At 46.0% G+C, this 20,191-nt stretch overlaps 1 protein-coding gene across 1 annotated transcript in view; it reads right to left on the bottom strand.

The window, feature by feature from the left end:
* Positions 1-8,145: 8,145 nt before the first annotated feature.
* The window catches only part of KCNB1 (potassium voltage-gated channel subfamily B member 1), a 118,981-nt gene continuing 106,935 nt past the window's right edge, over positions 8,146-20,191 (bottom strand). Inside the window, exon 2 of the mRNA XM_050807446.1 lies at positions 8,146-19,286. Within this exon, the coding sequence (XP_050663403.1) occupies positions 17,277-19,286 (2,010 nt within the window). The 3' untranslated portion in view covers positions 8,146-17,276. The remainder of the gene's footprint in view (positions 19,287-20,191) is intronic.

Genomic DNA, 20,191 nt, shown 5'->3' with positions numbered 1-20,191 from the left:
TCCCCCATTTGACAGACTAGAAAATCAAGGTCCAGAGAGAGAAAATGACTGGTCCTAAATCACACACCAAATAATTGGGGTAGCCAGGGTCTGAACTCAGATGTTTCAGACCCCAAAGTTTCTATTCTAAACCACTAGGCTGAGCTGCAGCTTGACTCCCCATCCCACATCCCCACCCCTGACACAAAGCTTATCTTTTCCCTTTACCAGTTTCCTGCTTATTGGTACAGAGTTAATTGCCCACACATCTGAATGGAATCATTAGTTCCTTCACCTCCTATCTGCAGAGTGTCAAACTCCTTTGCATTCAGGAGACTGGAGAGTACATTCCATTAGAAGTTTGTTCTTGTGATCCATGTTCCCTCTCCCAGGCTATCCCCTTCGATAGCTAGGATTGGGAATAAGAATGCACACATGTACAGAAAAGCACAGAAACATCTGCCCTGCCTTAGTTCCCTACAGTGTCTCATCAGAGGTGGTTTCATTTGCCCCAGGCCTTTGCAGTCTGGCACCTTCAGACATGCCACCAGCTGGCTCTCCTAATAGTTGCTGTGGGGCCATGTGGTCATCAGGAGGGACAGGTCCTCAAACAGGCGATGAGCTCAGGACATGGGCATTGCCGCACCTGCTCCTCTCCCCAAGGAGGGGGGAAACTGTGCAGCCACTGACAACATGGCCTTTTATAAGCTTGAATCTGATGTGCATACTTGTGTGTGGGCAGGAGAGCAGACAGGGACCAAGCCAAGGCTGACAGGGATCAGAGGGAAGGACAGGGGTGTTTGTGGGTGCCTGCAATGTGGCAGTGGCTGAGCTGGGCCTGCGTACCTGCACACCATTGTGTTTCAGATGTTTTTGACTAAGTTTCAGGATGAAGTGTATTTTGCAGCATGACCTGTAACACACACACACAATTGACATGACAGTTTCATGAATCTGTACTTACCTTTTATGAGCAATGCTTGATGACTTCAATTTTATTCTAGTTTATTCTACTCCAGTCTATTTTATTCTTTCATTACAAAACTGCTAGTCATGACCCATGAAACATATGTCAAAACCCCCAAATGCAGGAGTTCATAATCTGGGTCTACAAACTTGTGTAGAACAAAACTGTATAATTTTATTTTTACTGACCTCTAGGTGAAATATAGCACTTCCTTTAGGTATGAATATAGGCAACAAATCATAGTAATATGTTCCAGTGACCTTGTCATACACACAAAAGTCACAGGCTGGGAGTGGTGGCATGCACCTGCAGTCCCAGTTACTTAGGAGGCTGAGGTGAGAGGATTGCTTGAGCCCAGGAGTTTAAGGCTGCAGTGAACTATGATCATGCCATCGTGCGTCAGCTGGAGCGACAGAGTAAGATCTTGTCTCTAGAAGAAAAATCACAGATTGTTTTTTATCTCATTATGATTGTTTCAGATATCTCAAAACAACATTTATGATTTCACTACCTCAAAATTGTGGTCAGTATTATACTTAGTGCTAGATCTTTTTATTTATTTGAGACAGGGTCTCACTGTGTTATCCAGGCTGGAGTTCAGTGGCTCAGTCATAGCTCACTGGAGGCTTGAATTCCTGGCCTCAAGTGATCCTCCTGCCTCAGCCTCCCAAAGTGCTAGGATTACAGGTGTGAGCACCAGGCCTGGCCCTATCTTGTTATTTAATTTGTTAATAAAGAAGCACTTGTATTACTACATCACACATATAAAATATTTTGGTAATTGCATTTCAGTAATTGCATTTCAATATTATGGTAATTGCATTTCAGGTGCAGTGGCTCACGCCCATAATCCCAGCACTTGGGAGGCCAAGGCAGGAAAATCACTTGAGGCCAGGAGTCCGGAGAGCAGCTTGGGCAACATAGTGAGACCCTGTTTCTACAAAAAATAATAAGAGACTCCGTCTCTTAAAAAATAACTGAGCGTGGTGGCAAGCCCCTGTAGTCCCTGCTACCTGGGAGGCTGAGGTGGGAGGATTGCTTGAGCCAGAAAGATCGAAACTGCAGTGAGCCATGATCATGCCACTGCACTCCTGCTTGGGTGACAGAGTGAGACCCTGTCTCTTTAAAAAAAAAAAAAAAAAAGAGAGAGAAAAAAAACCCCTCATGTATTGGCATTTAAGTATTATTCTGAGTCTGAGAAGGGAGTCTGTGGGTTTCATTGGACTTGTGAGAGGGTCCGTGGCACACAGAGTTTGAGAGCTGCTGCCCCAGTGGGTCCTGATACACAGTTCATGAAATGCTACCCCATGCTGAAAGCTCCTGGGGGGCAGAGCTCCGGAGTCTTGAACCTCAAGCCCAGCATGGAAATCACATCGGTGGCCAATGTTTCCATAGCACATATGGTGCCAGCCTCTGTACGAGGCCCTTTGCATGGATTATTTCTTTTAATCTTTACACCAACTCTTGTGTGAGGGGTACTATTCTTAGCCCCATGTCTCTGTCTCTTTACCCAACTTCATTTTTCTTCTCAGCACCAGAAGTGTCATATATTTTTATCTGTTTATTGGCAGCCTCCCCCACTGGGATGTGTGTCTCTTGAAGGCAGAGATTTGCTTTGCTGAGTGCTTCATCTCCAAAATATCAAAATATGCAAGACCTAAGGGGGTACCAACAACGCAGGAATCATGCTATGTCACATAACATGTTCACACACACACAAAACCTCAGAAGTCAAAATAAGGAACATTTTACTGCCTTTTGTTGAGGGGGAGGGGGACAGGGTCTGGATCTGTCACCCATGCTGGAGTGCAGGTGTGATCATGGCTCACTGCAGCCTTGAACTCCTAGGCTCAAAAGATCCTCCTGCCTCAGCCTCCCAAGTAGCTGAGACTACAGGCACACGCCACCACACCCAGCTAATTTTTTTTTTTTTTCTTTTTTTTTTGAGACAAGAATCTTACTCTTTCACCATGCTGGAGTGCAGTGGTACGATCTCAGCTCACTGCAACCTCTGCCTCCTAGGTTCAAGTGATTCTTCTGCCTCAGCCTCTTGAGTAGCTGGGGCTACAGGCACACGCCACCACGTCCAGCTAATTTTTGTATTTTTAGTAGAGATGGGATTTCACCACACAGGAATCATGCTATGTCACATAACATGTTCACACACACACAAAACCTCAGAAGTCAAAATAAGGAACATTTTACTGCCTTTTGTTGAGGGGGAGGGGGACAGGGTCTGGATCTGTCACCCATGCTGGAGTGCAGTGGTGTGATCATGGCTCACTGCAGCCTTGAACTCCTAGGCTCAAAAGATCCTCCTGCCTCAGCCTCCCAAGTAGCTGAGACTACAGGCACACGCCACCACACCCAGCTAATTTTTTTTTTTTTTTTTTTTTTTTTGAGACAAGAATCTTACTCTTTCACCATGCTGGAGTGCAGTGGTACGATCTCAGCTCACTGCAACCTCTGCCTCCTAGGTTCAAGCGATTCTTCTGCCTCAGCCTCTTGAGTAGCTGGGGCTACAGGCACACGCCACCACGTCCAGCTAATTTTTGTATTTTTAGTAGAGATGGGATTTCACCACATTGGCCAGGATGGCCGCGATCTCTCAGGACAACTCGTGATCTTCCCGCCTCAGCCTCCCAAAGTGCTGGAATTACAGGCGTGAGACACCGTGCCCAGCCTAATTTTTGTATTTCTTATAGAGACGGGGTTTCACTACGTTGCCCAGGCTGGTCTTGAACTCCTGGGCTCAAGAGATCCTCCTGCCTTGGCCTCCAAAGTATTGGGATTATAGGCATGAGCCACTGCACCCTGTCTGTAATATTTAAAAAAATAAAAATTAATGCCCAAATCCATAAACAAAATGTCAAATTTTCAAGTAAAGATAGCATCCAACCTCCCGCATGTGTACATTACTGTCTGGATCTCCTTACCCTGTTACTAGTCCTGAGGGGCTTAAAACCTAACAGTTGCTAAAGTGAATTAACCTCATTCTGCAGATGGAGACATTGAAGCAAGGATGCTAGAGAACTCCTCGGTGCCAATTGCCAGTAAGTGGAGCAGTCAGGATTTTGAACTCAGACAATTGAGTTCCAGACCCATCTTTCTTAAACCCTGCACAGCCAACCTCATGAATTATCATGCTTGATCTTTTTGGTAGAGGCAGTAATCTGGTAAAATCGGATAGGTTTGAGTTAAAACCCCAGTTTTGGCTGGGTGCAGTGGCTCACGCCTGTAATCCCAGCACTTTAGGAGGCCGAGGTGGCGGATTACTTGAGGTCAGGAGTTTGAGATCAGCCTGGCCAACATGGCGAAATCCTATCTCTACTAAAAATACAAAAATTAGCTGGGTGTGATGGCACACGCCTGTAATCCCAGCTACTCAGGAGGCTGAGGCAGGAGAATTTCTTGAATCTAGGAGGAGGAGATTGCAGTGAGCTGAGATCACACCACTGCACTCCAGCTTGGGCGACAGAGCAGGACTCTGTCTCAAAAAGAAAAAAAAAAATCAGTTTTGCCCCTTCTTAGCTGGGTGATCTTGGGCCAGTCATCTCAGTGCTCTCTGCACAGATTAAAGAGGGGAGAGGGGACTGGAAGGGGATCAGAATGTGGCTACTTCATTAGGTGGGCCCACAGTGGGTGTGTCTGAGAAAGAGTGAGGAGACCGGGATGTTAGAGCAGGCACCATTGGGTGACAGCCATGGGAGATGAAATAGAGAGGCATGCAGGAGCCAGTGGATGTAGGGATTTGCAGGCCAAGCCAGTGACTTTGGACTTTATTTAACATGTGACGGAAAGCCTTTATTTAACATGTGACGGAAAGCCTTTAACATGTGATGGAAAGCCTTTGGAAGGTTTTGATGGCAAAGTGACATGATCAGACTGACAGAGCTTGACAGGACCCCTCTGGCCATTATGTTGAGAAGAACCTGAAAGATCAAGGGCAGAAATAGGGAAGCTGGTCTGGACACAGTACAATATGAGGGCAATAAACAATGGTGGCCTGGCCCCAAGCTGCAGCAGTGGAGGAGCAAGAAATGCAGATCCCAGATCTATTTTGAAGGCAGAGCCCAGAGGAACGGCTGACAGGCCATTCATTTCAGCACTGTTTGTTATAGCAAAAGTTGAAAGCAACTGAACATTCAGGAGTAGGAGACTGGCAATTACCACGTATAATAGAACACAACATAGGCTATGGAAGAATGAGGAGGCTCTTCGTGTATTAATACAGAATGATTTCCAAGATACATTAAATGAAAAAAGCAAGATGCAGAGCAGTGTATATGGCACTTTTACTCTTTGTATGGGGTAAAATAAAACAAAGCAAAACAAAACAACACACACACGCTACACATCGGGTATATGTATGTGTGTGTGTGTTTGCAGAAATGATCTCTGGAAGGATACGTGAGATACTAGTGGCAGTAATTGCCTCTAGGGACAGGAGGACGGGGGTGCAGGGGTGTAAGGGAAATTTCACTTTTCATTGCACCTTTTGGATTTGAGAGTTTTGTACCTCTTCTCAACTGGAGGTGATGTCCCCCAGGGGACATCTAGCAATTTCTGGAGACATTTTTGGTTGTTGCAACTAGGGGGAGGTATTACTGGCATCTGGTGGGTAGAGGTCAGAGATGTTGCTAAACACCCTACAGTGCCCAGGGCAGACCCCACAACAGAGCATGAGTTGGCCCTAAATGTCAGTAGTGCTGAGTTTGAGAAGGTTTGATCTATTAAAAAAACATAATAAGGCTGGGTGTGGTGGCTCACGCCTGTAATCCCAGCACTTTGGGAGAGCAAGGCGGGCTGATCACCTGAGGCTGGGAATTTGAGACCAGCCTGGCCAACATGGTGAAACCCCTTCTCTACCAAAAATACAAAAATTAGCCAGGTGTGGTGGCGGGCACCTGTAATCCCAGCTACTCAGGAGGTTGAGGCAGGAGAATTGCTTGAACCTGGGAGGCGGAGATTGCAGTGAGCCGAGACTGTGCCACTGCACTCCAGCCCAGGCGACAGAGTGAAACTGAGCCTCAAGAAAAAAGGGAAAGAAAGAAAGAAAGAAGGAAAGAAGGAAAGAAGGAAGGAAGGAAGGAAGGAAGGAAGGAGGGAAGGAAGGAAAGAAAGAAAGAAAGAAAGAAAGGAAGACATAATAGAAGTTTTGTTTTTTTCAGGTTGGTCTTTATTCTGAGATTGTGTATTTGATGGGTTTGATATATCCTTTGTTTTACTAAGATAATATATAGTACATGATAGTCACTTTTTCCACATCTTTACTTGGCAAAATAAAATGTCAGCAAGGCTTATACACTTCCCTAAGCTGAATAAAAAATTATCTGGGCATGGTGGTAGGCACTTGTAGTCCCAGTTACTTGGAAGGCTGAGGCAAAAGGGTGGCTTGAGTCCAGGATTTCAAGGCTGCAGTGAGCTAAGACTGCACCATTGTGCCCCAGCCTAGGTGTCAGAGTGAGACCACATCTCTAGACAAATAAGAATAAATTTTTTTTTTTACCTTATGACATCCTAAAGTCTGGAAACTACCCTTTTCACTCAATGCGCTTTTGAGAGGTAATGATTTTAAAATATGTCCACAAAATATTTGATCCTTTTTCCCCAAGAGGTAGAATTACCTCTCTCTAAGTGTGAACTGGATTTGGTGACTCACTGCTAACATATAGAATTTGGTGTGAGTGATGGTTTCTGATTTCTGAGACTAGGCCACAAGATGCATTGCGCCTTTCTCCTTACCCCTCTCTTTTGGACCACTGCCCCTGGGGGATGCCAGCTTCCATGCTGTGAGGACATTCAAGACCCCTATGGACAAGTCCACATGGTGAGCAACCGAGGCCTTCTGCCAACAGCCAGTAAGGAACTGAGGCCTCCTCAGTCACCTTAGAGACAGGTCTTTCATCCCAGTCAAGCAGAGAACTGCAGCTGGTGTCTTGATTGCAACCTAGTGAGAGATCCCTAGCCAGAACCACTCAGCTAAAGATGCTCCTGAACTCCTGACCCACAAAAACGACGAGATCATAAATGCTTCAACTTGCTAGAGTTTGGGGGGGTAATTTGTTACACAGCAGTAGATAAATACAGAAGGCTGGGCACATGGCTCATGCCTGTAATCCCTGTACTTTGAGAGGCTGAGGCGGGTGTATCACTTGAGGCCAGGAGTTCAAGACCAGCCTGGCCAACATGGCAAAACCCTGTCTCTATTAAAAAATACAAAAAATTAGCCAGGTGTGGTGGCATGTGCCTATAATCCCAGCTACTCTGGAGGCTGAGGCACAAGAATTGCCTGAACCCGAGAGGTGGAGGCTGCAGTGAGCAGAGATTGTGCCACTGCACTCCAGCCTGGGCAACAGAGTGAGACTATGTTTCAAAAACAACAACAAAACCCCCTAAAACACAAGTACAGAAATCTTTGAGCCCTATCAGTAAGGCATGGATCACAGAAAGGTAGCCTATGGGCTCTGGTCTGCCTACAGATATATTTCATCTGGCCAGTAAAGGACTACAAAAAATGGAATTAGTCACTAATATTTATTTATTTTCGTTTTTTATTTATTTTATTGTTTAGTAGAAACAGGATTTCACCATGTTGGCCAGGCTGGTCTCAAACTCTGCCTTGGCCTCCCAAAGTGCTGGGATTTCAGGTGTGAGCCACATGCCCAGCCATAGTTGCTAACATTTAAAAGTTGGGTATTTCCTGTAAAAATGCAGATTTCTGACTTCTCTTAGAAAGATCTAGCATTGCTGGGCCCACATCCCTATGGGGTAACAACCAGTTGGAGATGAATAGTGTTCACCCCTTTAGACAGGGTGTGTGTTCTCTTTTTTACCACACTCACCATCACCCCCTTATGTCTCTTAGTTAGGTTGCTTTACTCATTTATGTTACCTGCTCTGCCCTAGTATTCATTTGAGCTTATACCTTCTATTGTGGGATAGTTTTTAATGAGATGCCCAGGCATAGTTGACATGAGAACTAAATGACCATAGTTGGAACTTTGATTCATGAATGTCATATAGGGTGGGCTACCACTGGCTTACACAGCAGGGGTGACAAACCAGTTATATTTTCATGTCCTCCCTCTTCCAGAAAAAGCTGATGCCGCCTAGAGACAGGATCCCCGATTCAAGTCCCCTTACAGCGCTTCCCATCTCACCTCCCTGTGCCCTCCAAAAAATAAATTCCACCAGGCTTGTTTTTTCCATACCTTTTATTGAACTCTGCAGACTTCATTAAAGGACCATTTGCTTAGAAATTCTTAAACATTTGGACATATTTTACAAGACAAGACAGCAGCTGGAGGTCACACAAAGATCACAATTTCATCTCACCACATGCATAAAAAGACACTGGGATTTTTGTTTGTGTGTGTGTGTGTGTGTGTGTGTGTGTTGCGCACATGTGCAACGCTCGTTTTCACCTTTACGGGAAGGACTAGAGACGTTAACTGACGAGAGATGAATAGGACCCACAAATGCACCCCCGAGAAAAGAGTGGCTGAGGACATTGGTCATTTATGGCTAATGTGATTGGCTTGGCCCCTGTCAAGGGTGGGGTGATCAGAATGGCTTTACTGGCAGAAAAGCCCCAACCTCACACCACGACTTCCTGGGACAGACAGGGTCTTAGCTGATGGAATCTGGGGGCATACTATCATGACGGCTTTGGGGCTCAGAAAAAAGATCTTCGGCTCTAAAAGCTGGAGGGCAGGCTGGCGTTAATATCCAGCTGGACTCCCATGGCTCAGGGAATGCGATCCAGTTTCCAGATGTCAGCTCCTGTGTTTCTGCCCCAGCAAGTCCCAGACCAAGGGAAGTCCCAACTTCGAACCCTTGGCTTAGTCCATTGGAAAACCACTTGGTGGTCACCCCCATGGGTCATGCGTGAGCTAAAATAGAACATGAGGCTGAGAAATGCAGGGTAGGGGAAGAGGAAGGAGGCCGGAGCTGCCCTGTGGGCCCCCAGAAAGTGTGGCTCTGAGAGGGCTGTGGTCCTTATCAGCTTGGGGCCTACAAGCATCAAATTGAGATGTCATCTTGAGTCAAAGAACAGATGACATTGATGGGGCAGTTATGGGTTTCAGTGGGAGAGGGGCTCCTCATTTTTTTTTCTCTTCGCCGTTAGGTAGGAATTCGTTAATTCCCCCATTCACTCATACATTCACGCATCCAGTCGTCCACTCAGAGGCCAACCAGTCACACATTCACTCACTCATAAAAACACAGGTTGGATGACCATCATGTGCCAAGGGCATAGGTTGGGGATAACCCTGAGTTCCTGGTGCAGAAAATAAGATTCTCAATTTTTGACCTTGGACTGAAATCAAATAGGCCTGGAGAATCCTCCCTGTTCCCACCCACTCAGGCACACTCAGCTCAACCAAGAGGAGGCCCAAACCCCAGTGAAGTCCAAGGGATGGAGCCAAGCTGTGGAGATGTCAGAGTTTCTTGGGCATCTTCTCTGCTGTCTGCCTCTTTCCAATCTTCGTTCAGCTCAGGGAAACAGGAAGTACAGGAAGATCCCCCTGAATGGCCCTTGAGGGCATCCTAATGGGACGGAATTGGGAGTTTCCTACATTTTCATGAATTATCTTATTGTTGCCTCCTTGGGTTGCTGCAACTTGAGTGATTCTGCAGGGCAGAGCCTCCAGTGAAGAATTGGGAGGAATCTTGAAAACTGGTTTTTATTTTATTTTGGTTTCAGAGGAAGGCGGCTGCTCATTCTACCCATCCAAACATATCATCCTGCCTAACCTCATAGTAAAACAACTAAAGATCAACCGGTCTTGGGTTCACCCTGAGGTTGAAGTGTCACTTCCTCCCAACCCACCATGCATAAACCCTCTCTTGTCAAATGCTTTCCTTGGAGAATGCAGTATACAGGCTGATTTGGGATGGAGGCCACAGCTGCAGGAGAGCAGGCATTCTGCCTGGAGGCAGCCAAGAGCCTGGTTTTGCTGTGAAACTGGATTAAAAGCTGCCTTTCACTTTTGACCCCTCTGGATTTTTTTCATCGATGGGGACTTTCAAAGGTCTTGAGTGGGATTTCTTATTTGATTTACCAGAAAAACAAGCCCTTTTGGAATGGATTTGTTTTGAAATGGGTTCGTTCCCAGGCAATTTGCTGTTGCCTGGGAAGTTGTTCACTGTGGGGATGGCTAGTGGGGAACAGATATCATTGCATCTTTTGTACAGAAAGCCCCAGGCTCATGAGGGCACAGGAGCTGGGTGGAGGGGCTGAAGCACCATAAAACAGCCAGCCAGGGATGGGGAACAGCGTGGATTGCTCCTTGGCTGGCCTGGGGAAGTAGCATGAGTCTTATCCCAATGTGGTACCTGGTAGGCCATTGGGGATGGGTTGGATTGGTGACTGACAGTCATTAAAATATTCCAAGACAGGGAGCCGGAAGGAAGCAGACTTGTGTTTTGGGCACACCCTCTGACAGCTCCAAAGCCCAGAAGTTGTATTCCTGCTAATTGTGCTGCATGCCTTTGCCTCAGTGGCTTGAGCTTGTGTCCAGAGTGTTCAAACCACCTACACACACACACACACACACACACACACACACACACACACCACCCCCCCAAGAAACAAAGATGAATTTCTGTGGTTGTTCAGCCCAGTTTCCATGCAATGCTAGGGCCCCTCTGCAATGCCCATTTTGTACACCATCTAGCCAGCCTCTCTTTAAACATCTGTGATATAAGGGAGCTCACTGTCCACCATGGCATTGAGTTCCATGGTCAGACAACCCAGCCTATTAGGAGTGCTTCCTTAATTTGAGCTGAAATTGACCCCATCCCTTTCACACAATAGAAATTTTCGGAGAACTTGCATACAGCCAGCTGGCAGCTAAGTGGTTTTTTTCTTCAGATGCACTGCCCCACTCCACCCCATCCTGGCCAGCCTTTAGGAGATCTTTTCAGGATCTTTGGAGGGAGGAACAGAGAATTAGGTTTATAAGTGAAGATGAGGGTTCCTTCGATTAATGGAGCCCCACCCAAATTCAAGCTGGCATTTGGGGAAGTTCAGGAGAAATTCTAGGTTAAGATAAAATCGGGGAGAGTGGATGGAAATGCAAACTATATAACCTCTTTCTTGATGAAAACAGCAACAGCCATAGGCAACAGTGTTTGCTCATCTGGGCATCAAACCCAGGAAACTACTGGCAGACATTTTTTTTGTTGTTGTTTTTGTTGCTCTTGTGCAAAGGAAAAAAAAATCTTGTCTGTTTCATTTGACTCTGGTTCAAACCAGACTATCAGAGGTTTTTGGGGTGGGAGAACTCTGATCAGGGTCACAGTCCAGAATAATACAATTCATATTTGAGTTGGCTTCCTCTTGGCAGTTATCCGATGGGATGGCTCACTGCCATCTGAGGGTCCCAGTTTGGCTCAAATTTCTGATTCTAGGCAGAGCCCTGAGCCCTGCAGCTGACAGTGGGGTGGGTGGGATACCAAAACCTAAGCGAATGCCAGTTGGAGATTATTTGGGCTTTCTTCATCTTCCTGCGTGAGTTGACGGATGGAGAATCACTTTCTGCTGAAGATCCTGCCTAGTGAGATGTCCTCCGCCTACCCAGGGCTGAAAACTGCCTCGTGGAATTAATTATCAGGACCGTCCAAAACTGCCCCAGGCGTGGATAGGTGGAAGCTGGAAAACTGCCCCTGTCCTTGCCACACACCTCTTGCTCTATGGAGCCAAGCAGCTGGCAAGGGAAGGGGAGATGAGCTAACAGATTTGGGGACATCTCTTCTCAGGGTTTGGCTGCAAGGGTGTCTGGCCACTGTTTTTTGGTGAAGCTGTTAGAAATGGATTGAAATGGGCTGGGTGCGGTGGTGACTCACAACTGTAATCCCAGCATTTTGGGAGGCCGAGGCAGGCGGATCACCTGAGGTCAGGAGTTCAAGACCAGCCTGGCCAACACGGAGAAACTCTGTCTCTACTGAAAATACAAAAATTAGCCGGGTGTGGTGGTGCACTTCTGTAATCCCAGCTACTCAGGAGGCTGAGACATGAGAATCACTTGAACCTGGGTGGAGGAGGTTGTAGTGAGCCGAGATCGTGCCATTGCACTGCAGCCTGGGCAACAAAGCAAGACTTTGTCTCAAAATAATAATAATAATAATAAAATAAAAATAAAAAATAAACAGATTGAAACAAGGAACTGATAAACAAGTCGGTGAGATCTGAGGCCCAGCATGTTCTTGTGAGGTTCACGAGAACCTGAAAAAGCTCTGACCTTCAGATCTGATTGACGTTACAGGCTGACAGGGTGCTGGACATGGGAGCAGCCCAGCCAGGAGGGACTCACATGTGTTCTGGATCTCAGAAATGTCAGTGATGAGTTTGCTTGCATGAGATTTTTGGTTCCCCAGAGAGGATGAGAAAACTCAGTCCCTTCAGATCCCTAAAGGGGTGTGGGATATAAGCGAAACCAGCCCACATCCCATCCTGATTTTGAGGGCCATCTGTAGCTCCGCTTCCCTGGGTCTCATTCCTGCATTCATGCCCTGGATTCTTAAGAACAACGAATAGGAGAAACACACAGAGTTGAATGAGGAAACTCACAGCATTGACAGACTCCAGGCCTAGTGTCAAGAAATGCCTACACAAGGAAGTCAGACCCCAAAGTCTTTCCCCACCCTCAAGAAATCAGAATCAAAAGGAAGAAAACCCAAACAGCCCAAGGGACAATGGTAGGAACTGCAAAAGACCAGAAAACATCAGCTACGATAATGACCAACAATGAAACTCCTAAGATATTGTTCTGTATTACAAAAGAAGAAATCAGACTCAATTGCCCTATTATAAATTTGCTAAAAATACATATATATATATATATTTTATCTGAACAGAAAAATAGACTACTCTGAGATGCGTGGACATTCTATGACATAGTCGCGCATCAGATACTTCTAGAGCCAGAAAAATGGCAACAGAAAATGCAGAGGTAACTCTTATTTCTGGGTGTAGCCAGGACTGGTTTGGGTTGCCTGGGCTGAGCGACATGAAAGCATTTGGATGCTGTCCTATAAGCAGTGATAGGTGAGGAAACATCAGCTCAGGACTGGAAGCTTTCCATTGTCCTGCCGGGGTCTCAGGGGAGCCCCTTCTCCCTCCTTCCCACTCTGCAGCTACAAAAAAAGTCCTTTCCCAAAGAAGCACGTCCGGAGGCTTTTTGCCTTGCTCTCTTTTGATTCAAAGTTACTTGAATTGAGGCTGAAAAAAGCCTGGGGTATTGTTACTTGAGATTAGTTGGTAGAGAAATAACAGGAGAGAGATTAGCAATAGAGACCTGGCTTTAGTGGCCCTTGTCCGTGGTGAATTTTAAATATCCCCTTGTCCATGGAACTAGACACTCCAGCTGGGACTGGAGCAAGACAGAAATATACAATAGTTACAAATATCAACAATACATTACAGTTTTACAGAAGAGAATACTGTTTTGTTTTTCTCCTTAGAAACATGGATCTTATTAGGAGAAAGGGCAGAGACGAGGCTACAGTTACCAAGACACATGGAGAAGCTGGGAGTCAGTTTGAAAAAGTTTGTGTCACCAGCAGTTTTCAGGGGCAAGCTGGGTGGGTTAAAAGAAATGGCCTCCTCAGGATTTTGTCGTTTTTCCTTCTTACTCTTCTTCCTTCTTGATCCCCAGTCCTTTGGAGAAAGGGACTTCACGGGAACAAATGTTCTCTCCTCCTTTTATCTTTCCCCTTGAAGTGTGCTTAAGATAGAATTCCTAAAGAAGGCACTGAGAAATCTACTGCACCAAAGTCCTGTTGGTTTCTTTTACCCAAAGATAAAAAGGTGAATATACTGTCTCCTCCAAAGCTTCCCCACCTCTCTCACCGCTGGTGGCAGACTCTCCCCCGTGTGATTGGGACACATAGCTACCTGGTCCCTAGCCCTTTCTGATAATGGTGTAAGTTGGAACGCAAGTTCAGCTGGGTTCTTGATGAGTTTCAGTGAATTCGCCAAACTGACCAGCATCCATTCGCCGCGTCCAGCCCCTAGTTTGCTTGTTTGGGTTGACTTGTTTCTTTCTGCTCTCATTGGTTCAGGAATGAATGGGAAATGGACCAGCAAGTTAAAGCAGGATTTGCCTTCAGACCATTGCTTTCCTCTTCTCTATCAAGACCTTTCTATCAAGTGAACTTCTCAGTGAAGACTCTTAGGTAGATTCCCCAGTGTGTGTGTATTCACACATGTAGGTACAGGTGGGGTGGATGCATATTAAAATTTGGATATGTTCTTTTTTAGCGGGTGGATGGGCTGGGAAAACTTATAATACTCTATTTCGAATTGAGCACAGAATAAAAGCTATACTCCCCCAATACATACACACGCAAGTAAAAGAAAAAAAAAAAAAACCCAGTCGAACCCAAACGGAATACTTTCTAAGGCATAGTATATGCTGAATTTCAATTATTCTGTTTCTATAAGAACTCTATAGGACTCTGGCTATGAAGCCTGAAAAGGTAGGTTCTTAATGATACTTCTGAATTCGTCTTTCAAAAGTGACTCAATAAAATGCTACTTTAAGGTCGGACAAAATGCACAAGGAAGGAAGGGCCAGGTCCTACATGACCACAGAAGGCAGAAAGGGCCTTTGGTTACAAGGAGAGTTGCACCAATTGGTTTCCTTTTTTTTTTAAAAAAAAAAAAAACAAAGAAATCATGTTCAATCTGTACACTTCTCATCTGCTTCAACCAACAAATGAAATGCCTCGACTGGAAGAAGGGGTGGTAAGTTCCTTCTCAATATATATGGCTATATTGAAACATGTTCACTTTCCTGATATGTAAAATAGACTATATTATCATTATTATTAATTTTTACAGATAGCATCAGCTCTAAAAATATCTGAATTGGAAATCACAACTATTTACTTTTATCAAAAAGCATTTGTTTTTTTCCCTGAATTTTCACATTTGTGCTGATGGTGGACATTAATGGTGATGAAAACAAAGAAGAGACATGTGAGATGGTCGGAGAACTGTCCCACAGTTGTTCCTCAAGAGGCCCCCAGCTCAGACTGCATGTTCAGCAAAGTGTTTTGGGAGTGCTGCTTCCTCTGCCTGGCACAGGACGCCCTCACACTCTCCCTGCCCCTAAGTCCCTTTGTAGTTGCTGCGTGAATACTCTGAAGATACCTAGGAAGAGTGACGTTCTCGTTTTCTTTGTTAATGCAGCAAAGAACAGGGCTGCTCCCTCTTGGGGGGATCCACAGTCTCTGGAGATGCTGAGAAGTGTTATGAATTGGGTTTGTATACAGCAGAGAAGACGTATTTTTAAAAGTGGTGGAATGATCCCATCTCATCATACGTGTGGCAGGTGGCTCAACCTTATGCCTTATGTATGAAGGGCAGGCAGAACAGCTCCATGATATTTGTGTACTGAGAGGTGAATCATTGCCATTGTACTAACAGGCAGACCAGCAACAGATGATATTGAGACTTAAGACTAGGTGAACCAATACTATATCTTTCTTCCATTGGGAAGACATATGCCTGTTACTGTATTGAGGATAAGCAGAACTACACTATTGTACTTGGGACATCATCCATCAATATTACATTAAGAGAACAACATTGTTCCATTGTACTACAGACAGGCAGACCAATAACATGTCATCTTTACTGACAGGTGAGCCAACACTATAGCATTGTATTCATCAGTGGTTCAACCCAATGCCACTGTACTGAGGAACGGCCAACAACACCATGCTGTTGGACTAAAAGCAGGCAGGACAATGTCAGGTCATCAAACTAGGACAGGAAAACCAACACCAAGAAATACACCAGAACCACTCAGGATGCACACAAATACTTATTGCTTTTGTCTGTACTGGCTGCATCGATGGCTGCAGGAAGGAGAGTTGAGCTTTGAGTACAGACAGTGACACTGAAAAACCAATAGCTGGTTGACAAGAAAGAGAACAAAGTAAAACACCCAATGTCCAACTGTCACTGTGTCCTTTGAGATGTGCATGTCTCCTGTATACTCGACTTCATGAGAGGCCCCACCCAAGGGGCAAGAACCCCTCCTGACCCATGAGGGTTAAGGGAAGGCTTCAGAGGGGCGGGGAAGGAGCCCACAGACTTTGATATGGCAGACAGTAATACCAGCACAATATTACCCACGGTGGCCAGAAACAGGCAGGTAGCAACAATCCAACTACAGTCCCAACAATTGGCTCACGGGAAATAGTGCTTGTTTTAAAGTGCAAGATGTTGACACTGTCCCTGGCAGAACCTATTTTTGAAAAACATAAAGTGCTTTTTATTTTAACTTTTTTTTAACTTGAAAACCACAGAAAACAAAACAGAATTTCTATTATAGTAGGTACTTTCCTTGCTGCAGCAGGAATTATTCAGTCTGAACTGGGCATTTCAATGCGGGGTATTTTTTTCCTTTCATTTTTGCAAGTAAAAAAAATCATATTTTTATACTGTTCTTCAGTAACACACAGTCTCTTTGAATAAACTATTTCTTTTGCATATTTGACACTTGCATATCTTTTGAGTCTACACTAGTGATGTAAAGAAAGCGTGTTCCTCCTCCAACCCTAAAGCAATGCTCTGAGTTCATGCTGTTGGCTGGGTTCCCACCTTCTGAACCCTTCCCAGATTGCCAGGGGGCAATTAGAATTGAGTACAAGTGGTGCAACTCACCCTGATGGTATCTCAAAATAAAATCTCAGGTACTACGGAATACTGAAGTCAATGAAGACATTTGAGTAAGGGTTTTGAGCTGGGATCGTGGCTTATGGCGCAGAGACTTCCCCGTGACCAGTCATTCCCTGTAGCTGTCTAACAGTGGAATCCATCCAGGAGGTGATGGACAGGTGTTCCTAGGGGTGGCCGGGCAACATTCAATACCAAATTGGTCAACCCACTCTTTCAACACCAGCCGCTTGTTCCAGCATCCTTCTCCAGCTGAAGCCAGGAGGATTGGAAATGTTGCCCTCCAAGGCTGAGATGGAAAGCCATGAGAGAAGAATGGGGAGTATGTGGCCTCAGTCTTGTCTAAAGTGGTGGTAGTGGTGGCTGTGAGTTACACTCATGTCATCTCCCAAAAAGGGCAATAGAGTTGTTACAAGGAGGTGCTGTGCCCTATGGCTTGGCCAACTTCATGCTGATGGACCTGTCATGGCTCTCAAGGTCTTAGGGAGCCTTCTCTGGAGTCTCTCTTCTCTCTGAGGGCTTTACAGGGCCTTTCTGTTCCAGAGTTCATGCAGAAAAGCTCTGTGGCAGGTAAGCTGGACAGCTCTCCTCTTTGGACCTCACCCAAAAGTCTCTCCTCCAAGGTGGGGCAGTTCAGATGCTCTGGTCTCGTGTGCTTCCATGGGCTCCTCCCCCTGGCAACACACGGACGTCAGGGGAGATATGGTTTTCAAGTTTGCACTTTTCCTGACCACTGGGGCCTTTTCCAGTCAATGCTTCTGTGGAGTAAATACAGTTCTGCCTTAAGAACTTAGGGGAGGTGGGTAAAGGGGAGCTTTCAAAGTGGTTTTTCTCCGATCTTGTCCCTGTGCTGAACTTCGGACTGGTGCTCCCAGGGAGGCTTTTGGGGGGGCTAGAGTCCACACTGTAGAGCAGCTGCCCCTCATCATCTGTGTCTGCGTCAATGTACTGGTGGACACCCGCCTCAAAGTTGAACGCTATTGCTGTGTGTTTCTCAGGAGACCGGGGGGGTGTCTTAGCACTTGCTGTGGTGTAGATGGAGGACTCTGGGCTCAGCACAGCCTTGTCCAAAAGTGTGGCACACTCCAGTCCAGCGACAGCAGCTGCAGCACTCCCCCGGTTCCTAAGAGGGTCATGGTACATCCCTAGAACGGGGAGGAGTGGACTGGGGTCACCCTCCATGAAGTTGACTTTAAGTGCTCGGAGCTTCAAAGGGTTGTTATTTTTCATGGAACTCTTGGGGCTCTCAATGAAGAAACTAGAGTGCTGGCTGGCATCAGGGCTGGGGTTGGCCTCCACGAACCTACCACCACTGGCACCCAGAGCTCCTCGCCAGCCCACTTCTGGGGCTGTGCTGCCCCCAGTCTTGCTGGGGAGTGATGTCAAAGGGCTGTGGGAGAATCTGGTGGCCTCAGGGAAGTCTGTGGCACAGCTAATGAAGCTATCAATACTCGACATACTTCGCATGTCGATGACCCCTTCTGTGCGAGTGGGCAGAGGGGCTACGGGGCTAGGGACACTCTCCATTTCAAGTTCTTCCTTTGGTTTGCTCTGTGCTGCTGACTCCTTGGTATTGAGGATGGGTTGGGATTGGGTCTTGGCCATCTTATTGTACATGTCTTCCAACTGCTGAACGTTCAGGTGCTGAGGACTAGAAGATGATCTGGCTTTTTCAGGGGATCCCTGCTCCTTAGTTTCAAAGGACTTACTTGAGCTGGTTTCAGACAGTGTTCTCTTTGTCCATTTCCATTTGTTAGGAGACAAGTGGTTATCTTGTACTTTGTCTTTCTTACCCATATTCTCCCCATTTTTCTCAACCACAATGTCCATCATCTCAATGCTCCGGGCAAAAGCATCCTTCATGTTCATGGATACGATGCTGCCATTCCTCTTGGCTCTCTCTAGAGCCTCTCGCCGTTTGATTGCTTTCTCCTGTCTCTTCTGCTCCTTATAGAACTCAGAGAAGTTATTGACGATGATGGGGATGGGAAGAGCAATCACCAGGACTCCCGCGATGCAGCAGAGTCCCCCAACAATTTTCCCTAGGAGAGTCTTGGGGTAGATGTCTCCATACCCAACAGTAGTCATGGTGATGGTGGCCCACCAGAAAGAGGCTGGGATGCTTTTGAACTTGGTGTCGTCCTCATCCTTCTCAGCAAAGAAGACAAGGCTGGAGAAGATCATAATGCCCATGGCGAGGAAGAGGATGAGCAAGCCCAATTCATTGTAGCTCCTCCGCAAAGTGAAGCCCAGGGACTGGAGGCCAGTGGAGTGGCGTGCAAGCTTAAGGATGCGGAGAATTCGCATGATGCGGAAGATCTGGACCACGCGGCGGACATTCTGGAATTGCAGCACGCTCTTGTTGGATTCGGTGAGGAAAATGGTGACATAGTATGGCAGAATGGCCAACAAGTCAATGGCATTGAGTGGGCCCTTGAAGAACTTCCACTTCTTGGGCGAGGAGAGGAACCGCAGCAGGTACTCCATGGTGAACCATGCGATGCACACAGCCTCCACGTGGGCCAGCTGGGGGTTGTCTGTGGACTGGCCGAACTCATCAAGGCTCTGTAGCTCAGGCAGCGTGTTGAGGGACAGGGCAATGGTGGAGAGGACGATGAACATGATGGAAATTATGGCAAGGATCTGTGAGGAGAAGAGAGTGGGATTTAGTTATCAACCACCTCATGGGATGATCATCGTAACACCCTGGATCTACAGGGCACTCCTCAATGTTCAAGAGCATTTTCACATCTCACTAGTCATTTAATGAGCCAAAAAGAGAATTTGTTGTAATCCATTTATTGTCCAGATGTGGAAACCAAGGCCCAGAGAAATGAAATGTTTTAAAGCTATCAGCAAGTCCAGGGTTCAAACATACTTTTTCAGATAGTAACCATTTTATAGGCCCTGAAACACTGCATTCTCTGTTGCAACAACTCGACTCTGTAGCTGTAGCATAAAAGCAACCTTGGATAATACATAAATGAATGGGCATAGCTGTGTTTCAATAAGACTTTATTTACAAAAACAGACAGTAGACTGAATTTGGCCTGTGAACCATGATTTGCTGACTTCTGATCTAGACCAGTGGCTCACACTGGGTGGGGAACTACCTTCATGGAGATGATACTAATGGTAATAGCTATCCTTGATTGAGTGTTTGTTGTGTGCTAGGCACTTTCCATGAAATAGCTCGTTTCATTCTTATAATAACCCTGTTCAGTGCTATTAGCTCCATTGAACAGATGCGGACACTTGGGTTTCCACAGCTAGTAAGTGGAAGGGCCAGCATTTTAACCCAGGTCTGGGTGACCCAAGAACATGAGCTCTTAAGGCTGTGTTAAAAATCGGATGTGGCTGAGTATGGTGCCTCATGTCTGTAATCCTGGCACTTTGGGAGGCCTAGGCAGGAGAATCGTTTGAGGCCATGAGTTCGAGTCTAGCCTGGGCAACATAGTGAGACCCTGTCTCTATAAAAGAACAAAAGAAAAAAAAAATCAGATGAAAGCTAACCTTTTGCTGGAAAAATGCCTAGACTTTCAAGATTT

Source organism: Macaca thibetana, chromosome 10 (genome assembly GCF_024542745.1).
Source record: "Macaca thibetana thibetana isolate TM-01 chromosome 10, ASM2454274v1, whole genome shotgun sequence".
NCBI classification, from domain to species: Eukaryota; Metazoa; Chordata; class Mammalia; order Primates; family Cercopithecidae; genus Macaca; species Macaca thibetana.
This window is presented reverse-complemented; position numbering and strand designations above follow the sequence as displayed.